The sequence below is a fragment of the Triticum aestivum genome, chromosome 3A (genome assembly GCF_018294505.1).
Source record: "Triticum aestivum cultivar Chinese Spring chromosome 3A, IWGSC CS RefSeq v2.1, whole genome shotgun sequence".
NCBI lineage: Eukaryota > Viridiplantae > Streptophyta > Magnoliopsida > Poales > Poaceae > Triticum > Triticum aestivum.
The window spans coordinates 681,551,136-681,560,151 of record NC_057800.1 but is presented as its reverse complement, the minus strand read 5'-3'; the positions used below and the strand labels follow the sequence as shown (position 1 = coordinate 681,560,151).

Here is a 9,016-nt window from a genome sequence, read left to right as displayed (position 1 = left end):
CCACCAGATCGACCTGTACTGCTAACTGCAAAACCATTCTTAAAACCAAGCAATGGTGCTAATTTTTCTACTCTAGTTCTGTGAAGCTGGGTTTCCACTACACAGAGCACAGTAGGAGCATGTGTTTGCACTAAAGTGCGCAATTCTCTGACTGTCGAGGACATGCCCAAACCTCGAGAGCTGCACAGAAGTCCAAATGTTTTGAAAATTAAAGCGTACCTCACGCATCAAATTGTCTACCACCCTAATTTTTTTTTGGAATTTTTTGAATTTTTCTAGTATTTATTTTGATTTTTTTCGTGAGCGCAGGTGCAGATGAGCTCGGGCTCAGATTCGAATTTTCGAGTCATAACGTGGTATTCCCTCTACTAATATTTTTACAGAGGGTGCATGTGGGAGTCACCCAAATTATTTTGGAGCTATTTTCAGACAGGCGTTTAGACGTGGGTTAATTTGTTTTTCAGTATGTGACCTTGTTAAACCACATGCAAAAATTCATTGCAGATCGATTAAGTAAGCGATGTACTAATTTCTGGTTTAAATAATAACCGGACTTGAAAATGCTGTAAGCTAAATTTGGCAAACTTAAAACACATAAGAGCTATAGATAAAAACAAATTGACATGGTAACCAAAGGGGGTTGGTACCGCGATAACATCAGAGTACCAAACTCACCTCTTCAGGACTGAAATTCAACTTATACCGCCGTCAGTTTCTCATTGGTCTTGTTCACCCAACCCAGATACTTAGTGGCTATTTCTTGCTGGAGGTGTTTTTCTGCAGAGTTTTGGCACGGTTCTTCTCTCGTGCTTTCTTGTTGTTTTCACGTGGATTGGTTGTAACATTGTTGTTCTATGAACATATGCATGGTTATCCTAAAAAAAACAAGATACAATAAGCTCGTGAACTTTCCAGTCCCTCAAATCAGGTAAATCACACTCCTATTGTGAAGGTACTCAACTCTCTGCAAAAGCGCATCACACTACAAGTGGGAATGGTTAATCTATAGGCATCACAACATATCACTAATCAATACGGACATCAGTAGTGCTAAGGAAATACCATAAAATCCTTGTTTTATTCCCTTTTATATATGATATGATATGCATACAAGATACAGATAACAAGAGCACTTGTTTTCCAAATTCATAGATTGTACTATTTCTTGTCTACATTCTACCATCTCACTTTCATTCTCAGGTGGCTAGGGTTCACATATAAATTTTCGCCCATGATGAAGATCATCAGAGCTTAGAGAAAACAGGCTTCCGCTTCTCCATGAAAGCTTTGATGGCCTCCATCAGGTCATTAGATCTCAGCATTCCAGAGTTCCAAGTCGCTACATGCTCCAGGCCCTGCTCTACTGTGATATCTCTGCTTCTCAGTAGAACTGCCTTCGTTCCCATCACTGCGTTTGCCGACTTCTCTGATATTTCTGAAACAATGAAAAAAAAAATGTCTCTTGGTCCATCATAGGTCGCAGCTTGTTGAGTTACATAGTTGATGGAGAAAAAGTGGTAGGCATAGTTAACAAGAAACTGGTTTGCACAGGGACGTCTTGTGCATGAATCTGAATTATGGTAACACCCTATGAACATGGAACAGTCAGACCTACATATGTGCATCTACTTACAACTTGGATGAACAAATCCAACTTGCTTCTGGCTCGATAGAGGGGCGACACTAGTGAATTGTGAACCCTTTTTAACCATTATACAATGCTTCATTTGATTGATTCAAGTGCATCTGACTTCAAACTAACAACACTAACTATATGACCCAAACTTTCCAGTACACTTCTCATGATGTTGGGAAATGGAGCACAGCGCCTCTGCAGCCAATCAAGAGAGTGGTGGATTTTGCTGCTTAATGTAGTAAGAGAAACATTTAACCCTGCACTTATAGGACACCAAGCACACTATAGCAAATGCACAAAAACCAGGAAATGAGAATATAGATGGATCTTTAGGAAAGCTGGGTGAGTTGGAATTCTAGAAAGCCTGTGAAAAGTTTAAGCTGAACTAGAGATACTATGCTAAAATAACAGAAGGCCACCAACCAATTGTATTTAAAGACACAATTCATGCGTGCTGTTAATGTTACTAACATGAAGTTTAACCTCAATTTTTCCAGAATCAACAGGTTCTGACTAACATAAAATCAAATATTATCCAGCCAAATGGATCTACCGATTCCAGTTAGATCAACTGCAATCAGAGTATAAATAAGTTTATCAACAACATATACACAGATACCCAAGAGAGACACCCTTGTTCATTTTGTTGCCGACATGACCTACATAATGATGTCATGACATCTCAAGTTCTCAACTCCAAACAAGGACTGTTTTGTAGGTTGTGAAATTCCAGGTGACATCCTTTATTAGTTTGAACTTGGAATTGCACAATTCATGTTAAACATTTTGGCAGAGTACAGAGGCAAAGAAAGAACAGCAGAGAGAAATTATACCTTTGGCGATCTTCGCAACACCAGCATCCAGCTCCTGCTTGGAATCGAACACCCTGCTGACCAGCCCCATCTCCTTGGCCTCCGCGGCGGTGATCCTGCGGCCCGTGAGGGCTAGGTCTGCGGCGTTCCCGTAGCCGACGATCCGCGGCAGGCGCTGGAGCGCGCCGAGGTCGGCAACGATGGCCATGTCCACCTCCTTGAGCACGAACGTGGCGTCCTTTGAGCAGTAGCGTATGTCGCAGGCGGCGACGAGGTCGACGCCGCCGCCGACGCAGGCGCCGTGCACGGCCGCGATGACGGGCTTCCGGCACAGCTCGACGGCGGTGAGCGCGGCCTGCATGCCGAGGATGGCGCGGCGGAGCCCCTCGGCCGCGGCCGCGGGGTCGGCGCCCCGGCTGAAGGGCGCGGTGAGCGGGTTCCCGGGCCCGCCGAGCTCGATGCCCGCGCAGAAGTGGGGGCCCGCGGCGGAGAGCACGACGGCGCGCGCGGCGGGGACGCGGTCGAGCAGCGCCATGGCGCGCGGGATCTCCGCGAAGGAGTCCGGGCTGAGCGCGTTGCGCTGCGCGGGGCGGCTGAGGCGCACCTCGTAGACCGCGGCCGCCGGGTCCGGCCGCGTCACGGCCAGGGCCTTGAAGCCCCGCCGCAGCTCCGCCTCCGCGTCCGACGCGCCGCCGCTGGCCATCTGAGCTCCTCCGCCGTGTGCGTGGCGTGTGCCGTGTGGGGATTAAACTCTAGCCGCCTGTGCTGCTCTGTTGACTGCTGCTGCTGCTGCTAATATGAAGGAAGGAAGGAAGCCATCATCATAGTGGTAAATACCGAAGCTAATCCTCTCTTGTTTTTCTTGTGCGGACGCAACGAGATTGCTAGATAAGATAAGCAGCTCGGAAATCATCAGAAAAAACTAACCTGTCGAAAGCTCCTAACGATGCTGCCTCGGCCCGGCCGCAGTACAATCCAGCCTCAGTCTTGTTCTTTTCACAGCGATTTTCCATGAGTTTTCATCAGCTGGTAAAAGTAAAAAATGAAGCATACTTTACTGACTGCCACCGGGACCCATGACCCACTAGTGTCTTTTTTTTTCCTTTAGAAAACCATGACCCACCGGTGCCGAGCGAGACGGGACGAAGGCCCACCTGTGCGTCTCAAGGAAAGAAAGGCTCGCTTCAGGATCTTTACGGCCCATGCGAGGGGATTGGCGAGCCCATGACCCACATCGCTTGGCGAGGGGGAGGCGGGGCGCTGCGAGGCTATAAAGAGCAGGGGTGGCCGGCGGGTTGAAGCATACCTTTCTCGGCCTTTTGGCTAAGATCGAGTGTAGTATCTGTTCTTATCAGTTTAATATCTGATATGTGGGCCATGTGTCTACAATGATATTAAATTTATTTTTTATGGAAGAGGGTCCATCATAATGGTTTGCCATTGGGACCCTCAGGTGTTGCCCAGTGCGTTGCATTATTGCCTGGGCAGGCGCACCCCAACCAAATTAATTAAAAATTTATGTAATGCAGCTTTAATTCAGTGTTGATTGAAGCTGCTGACATGCAGGCGCGGCTTGCTCTCCCTCAGCGCCGTGTTGATCTGCTCGTGCGCGTCTTCCAGGTTTGGTCACCACAGCCTGAGTCGAGAAACATGCAGGTGGTGGTGCTCCTGGGAGAAGCACGGGATGGTGTGGAGTATGCGGTTGGTATATTTGATAAGGTTCCTTTGCCCTGTCATCAGTTTTTTTTTTTTTTGCGGGTGATCAGTTTGGGTTGATAGGCTGATTCCTAAAACTGAGTGGTGTATATAACAACTGAAGTCACATCTGTTTTCCGCCTATATTTTTATCCACAAAATTGATGAATGAAAATTGCCTCGCAATCCATGAAGCCTTCACGCAGTGCAATGAGGACAGATTAATGTTGGAGTATTCGCTACGAACTTATTGTCTTCATTTTTCAAAATATAAGACGTTATTATAGGCTTTTTCTTGAGACGAAGGTAGTAACTACATTTGAGTAGACCTTCTCGGGCGTGAAAACTGTTTGGAGAGTAAAGGTTCATGCATGGAGTACATTGTGTGTTTTCTTTGTCCCAGTTTTGCACTGCGTCGGCATAGAAATATTACGTAATAAGAGTCGAACCAAAAGGTTTATTTTGAAACTTATGGCACACTAAACAGTGTATTGAATCAATGGTATAGCCCTTTCGAACCGATTGGGGGAGGAGGAGGGGGGGACCAGTAGCGGTGGCACTCCACTCGAGGAGGAGGAAGGACACCGGGGTGACGATGCACGTTACAGAGGGACGATTCCCTTGACAAAGAAAATGGCTTAATTTTTTATTGGGGGAAAGGGGGATGGGAGAGTGTGTGCTCTTCCCCGACACCACCACTCATATCACACATCGCCGACAAAGTCACCAACTATAGCTGCCACCTCTTTGTTGGCTCGATCATATCAAGGGGAATTTAGAGACGGAAAGAGGCAAGTACGGATGGAAAATAATACCCCCTTCGTCCTGAATTACTTGCCGCGGAAATGAATAATAATGAACGTATCTAGAACTAAAATATATCTAAACACATCTATTTGTGCGACAAGTAATTCGGACAGACGGAGCATGCTAGCTGAGCTCAATGGTCGGCTTAAGTCAAAATTTAGTGAGTCACTATCTTGTCAATGGTACATGGGCCTAGTTTGTCGGATTTCTCATCAACGGTTAACCAAACAAATTTGGATTATGTTTCCACTGCTAGCTCAGAAGTTGCGTGTATTCCAAATCGCTTGAACTTGTGGGTTTATGTTACTTTCACTCTAAAGGCTCTTAATTATTTTATTCTTTTCCCGCAAAAAGAATGTATTTTTGAAATTTTCTCCATTTGTTCTGATATCATATAATGTTGTACTACACCCATGAACAAGATAAGTGGGTTGCTCAGCCACAACTTTATCAAAACAAATGGCCATTTTATTGTGAACTCTGTTTGTAGAAAAATGAAATCTACCTATGTTTACACTAGTTCGAGGCGGCCGAATCAAGAAGCTCTTCAACTTCCAGCCACTTAAATTAGTTGGCAGCCGCGGCAATAGCAGCCCAGATAGCCCGCAACTTCCCGGCGTAGTCCACTAGGCTCTTGATGGGCGACGCCGCCTTCTCGGCCGTCTCCGTCTCCGCGAACCTTCCAGCCCAGGCGGCCAGGCGCGGAGTCCTGCCGGCGTCGATGATCATCACGCCGAACATCTCGCGCAGCGCCTCGAACCAGAAGAGGTGGCACCCGAGCGCGAGGTCGAGGTACCCGACGGAGTCGCCCGCGAAGAAGGCCTTGCCGCCAGAGCACTCGGCAAAGGCGTCCTCCAAGGGCCTGACCGCCGCGAGCGCGGCGTCGAGCCTCTCCGCCCGCTCCTCATCGGTGGTCGCGCGCAGGATGCCTAACATCGCGGTGACCAACCTGTCGTCGACGTAGGCGGCCCAGAAGCGCGCGACGGCGCGGCCGTGGGGGTCGGCGGGGAGGAGCGGGGCCGCGCCGGCCCAGACCTCGTCGACGTACTCGACGATGGCTAGCGACTCGCAGACGGGCCTGCCGGCGTGGAGGAGCACGGGGACCTTCTTGCGCACTGGGTTGGAGGCGAGGAGGAGGTCGCCCTTGTCGAACACGTCCTGCTCCAGGTCCTCGTAGCTCACGCCCTTGAGGTGCAGCGCCATGCGCACGCGGACCGCGAACGGGCTCACCACCGTGCCCAGCAGCTTCACGCCGTCTCCTTCGCCGGCCATCGTTTTCGACCGATCTCTTCCTCTCGCGATTAAACTATTTGCCAGAGGACCACGGTGCTCTGAACTGAATTTGCAAGTGGGTATGATAATACGAGTATCTTCGTCGTCCTTCTTGTTAATTTATAGAGGCAGAAATTAGGCTGACCAGTTGGTGGTAGAGAAGCTGCTAGAGCCACGGGTCTGTGATTATGTGCGTCGCCATTGGCGTGCGCGGCATGCTTGCACGGAAGAGCCGACTCGTTGCAAGTGTCGGCTCTCACTCGCCGGAAGAAGGTTGACTCGCTTGGCGTCACACGTGACGCTTCAGTGTTTGACGAATTTGCTTTTGTTTTCTTTGCCAATAAAGCGCTTAATATGTTCAGAGTGATTACGAAGATGTTTTTTTTTTTTTGAACAAGCAAAGGCACCGAAGTGCCAAATTCATTCAGCTCGTAGAGAAAGTACAAAAAGAATTACATAGATCTGCTGAAGATGTAGAGAGGAGTAGCAGCAGTATCTAGAAAAGAGAGCTGAAGAAAAACCCTATATGAGGCAAAGAGGGAATGACCACTACACCATGATCAACATGGTCAGAACTAGCACAGGAACACTCTAGCACAAGAACACTCTGAATCTGAAACTCTGAATTGCTGTTGTCTTTTGCTTCACTGCCATCTTTCTTGAAGCAAGCATGTCAAGGTCCTGTAGAAACAGCAAAATACATCTGCAACCAAGATGAAAACCCTGCAAAATAAGAAACTGATGTACTCCAGCTTCGCGATATAGCATCAAACTCCAGAGATCTGCAAACGAATAAAAACCAAGCACAACACAAAGTACAGAGAGAAGGCAGAGCTCGAGAAGAAACAAAGAACAAGCCCAGGCTACCATCTATAACTGAGATAAAAACTTGCCAGACCAAAACCTACAGGGAGAAAATTAATAACAGTGAACTGTATGAATTCTAAAGCTCTGAATCTAAAAATTTTCAAGAAGAGGCAGTATTGGGCAAAGACCATAATTGTGTCTTGCAACAAAACAAGAAAGTCGAGTGTCGCCAATAGCACAGAAAACTTGTTGAGCAAGATTATGAGCAATACCATTGATCTCCCTAGAAATGTGAAACACCTTTGGCTGAAGCTGATAAGTAGTCTTAAAAAAACTAGCCAAAGATTTCCTGATACTCCATGGAGTTTCAGAAGTGGAGACATTACCTAGAGCAGCAGCCCCTGCTAAAACCAAGCAGTCCGTCAGAAAAGTAGGTTGAGCAATGTTGAGTTGAGATGCAAGATAAGCAGCAAAATTTAGTGCAAGAGCCTCCGCTTGCAGAGGAGTAGAAGTTGGAGGAGCTGAAGCTTGCACTTGCACATTGATCTCTCCTCCGTTAGAGGGTAAGGAAATAAAGATTCCCACACCTGTGCCAACCTGTCCTTGCAACAAACCTGGAATTTTCTTAGTCCTAAAAGCTGCATCTGAATAGATTTTAGCCCCATCAGCCAACAAATCAGACCTAAGGGTTCTGCCAGGCAAAGGAATTTGATTAGAAGACAACTGAGTTGGAGTTGGAGTCTGATTCAAGAGAAGGGCATTGTCATACACATTAGAGGTTAATGCAAGAGCAGCAATGTGAACTTGATGAGGAAGAGATTTCGCCCTATGAAATAGAAAATCATTCCTTGCTTTCCAGAGACACCAAAGAAGTGTACAAATGTTAGAAAGAGAACCATATAGATGCCTCATGCGAAGAACATCAATAACAGAATGCAAGGTGGAATGCCCCTGGACTAAAGCATCCGAACGAACAAACCAAGGAGAGGAAAACCAAGCTGCACGAGAAAAAGAGCACATGAAAAACAGATGGACCTCATCCTCTTGTTGACCACATCGGCAACAAGTTTTTGAAATATGAATGGAAAATCTACCAGCCCTCAACCCTGTAGGAAGAGCCCTCCTAAGCAGTCTCCACGCAAAAGTTTTAATATTTGGGAGCATATCCTTTTGTTTCCAAATGAGTTTAAGAAGATTTGAGAGATCCAAAGGAACAGCAGAAGGTGCATTACGAGGAATGGCCTGAATTTCCTGCAAACAAAGTTTATAGGTAGATTTTGAAGAACAAATACCATTATGAGTGAGATCCCAACAAAGCGTATCCGGACTATCATCATCAATAATATCTGTTTGCACAATAAGAGAGGCCAAAGGTTCTTGAAAAAGAGAGCAAACCAAGTCATGATTCCAAGTTTTTTGGTCCGGAAGCCAAAGATCTTTAACTAAAGATGGATATTGAAAACCATGTCGTTGATGAATAAGACAATCATGGATCTCCAAAGAGAGCACCAAGGAGTGCTCCAAATTGAGATACTGCCTTGAGATAATTGATAAAAAGAATGGGCTTTGAGTTTCGATAGAATTTTAAGAATAGAAGCCCAAAAGGCCGACTTAGCAGAATTAGCAGAGGCTGTCCATATGGAGGCATTATGAAAGTATTTAGCCTTAAGAACAAGATGCAAGTGAGAAGAAGGAGACTTAGCTAATCTCCAAGCAGCTGTGAGAAGGAGACCTTCATTGATAGCCTTCAAGTTCCTTATTCCTAATCCTCCCTCTTCCTTAGAGTTACAAATATCCTTCCAAGCTCGGAGGCAAAGGCTCTTTTTGGAATCACTTTCTCGAACACCTGTCCACCAGAAATTCCTAATGATTGCAGTAAGTTTAGCTATGAACTTCTTGGTAAACAAGATGTTAGCCATATAATAAACAGGTATAGCCAAGAACACCGAACGAATCAATTCTAATCTGGCATCATGGGAAAGCATGT

General features: G+C 46.4%; 3 protein-coding genes and 1 non-coding gene across 4 annotated transcripts; 1 reads left to right on the top strand and 3 right to left on the bottom strand.

Moving 5' to 3' along the window:
* Window positions 1–1,059: 1,059 nt before the first annotated feature.
* LOC123063160 (delta(3,5)-Delta(2,4)-dienoyl-CoA isomerase, peroxisomal) lies at window positions 1,060–3,289 on the bottom strand. The gene is made up of 2 exons (XM_044486900.1): window positions 2,470–3,289; window positions 1,060–1,435 (listed from the first exon to the last, which is right to left on the bottom strand). The coding sequence occupies exons 1-2, from the start codon at window positions 3,149–3,151 to the stop codon at window positions 1,245–1,247; spliced, it is 873 nt and encodes a 290-aa protein (XP_044342835.1). The 5' UTR covers window positions 3,152–3,289; the 3' UTR covers window positions 1,060–1,244.
* Window positions 3,290–3,750: 461 nt separating this feature from the next.
* Window positions 3,751–3,947, top strand: LOC123063782 (U2 spliceosomal RNA). Its single transcript, XR_006430554.1, has one exon. It is a non-coding gene; the product is annotated as a U2 spliceosomal RNA (small nuclear RNA).
* A 1,361-nt stretch (window positions 3,948–5,308) lies between these two features.
* LOC123063159 (probable glutathione S-transferase GSTU6) lies at window positions 5,309–6,439 on the bottom strand. Its single transcript, XM_044486899.1, has one exon. The coding sequence runs from the start codon at window positions 6,220–6,222 to the stop codon at window positions 5,518–5,520; it is 705 nt and encodes a 234-aa protein (XP_044342834.1). The 5' UTR covers window positions 6,223–6,439; the 3' UTR covers window positions 5,309–5,517.
* A 147-nt stretch (window positions 6,440–6,586) lies between these two features.
* Window positions 6,587–8,193, bottom strand: LOC123063158 (uncharacterized). The gene is made up of 2 exons (XM_044486898.1): window positions 7,302–8,193; window positions 6,587–6,925 (listed from the first exon to the last, which is right to left on the bottom strand). Exons 1-2 carry the CDS (start codon window positions 8,191–8,193, stop codon window positions 6,867–6,869), a joined length of 951 nt encoding a protein of 316 aa, XP_044342833.1. The 3' UTR covers window positions 6,587–6,866.
* Between the last annotated feature and the right edge of the window lie 823 nt (window positions 8,194–9,016).

Coding starts and splice junctions, on each gene's coding strand:
- LOC123063160 (XM_044486900.1), bottom strand. CDS start 3,151: ATGGCCAGCGGCGGCGCGTCGGACGCGGAGGCGGAGCTGCGGCGGGGC. Junction 1,436..2,469: donor TGTTGCGAAGATCGCCAAAG/GTATAATTTCTC, acceptor TCATTGTTTCAG/AAATATCAGAGAAGTCGGCA.
- LOC123063159 (XM_044486899.1), bottom strand. CDS start 6,222: ATGGCCGGCGAAGGAGACGGCGTGAAGCTGCTGGGCACGGTGGTGAGC.
- LOC123063158 (XM_044486898.1), bottom strand. CDS start 8,193: ATGCTCCCAAATATTAAAACTTTTGCGTGGAGACTGCTTAGGAGGGCT. Junction 6,926..7,301: donor CATTTCTAGGGAGATCAATG/GTATTGCTCATA, acceptor TCTTGGTTGCAG/ATGTATTTTGCTGTTTCTAC.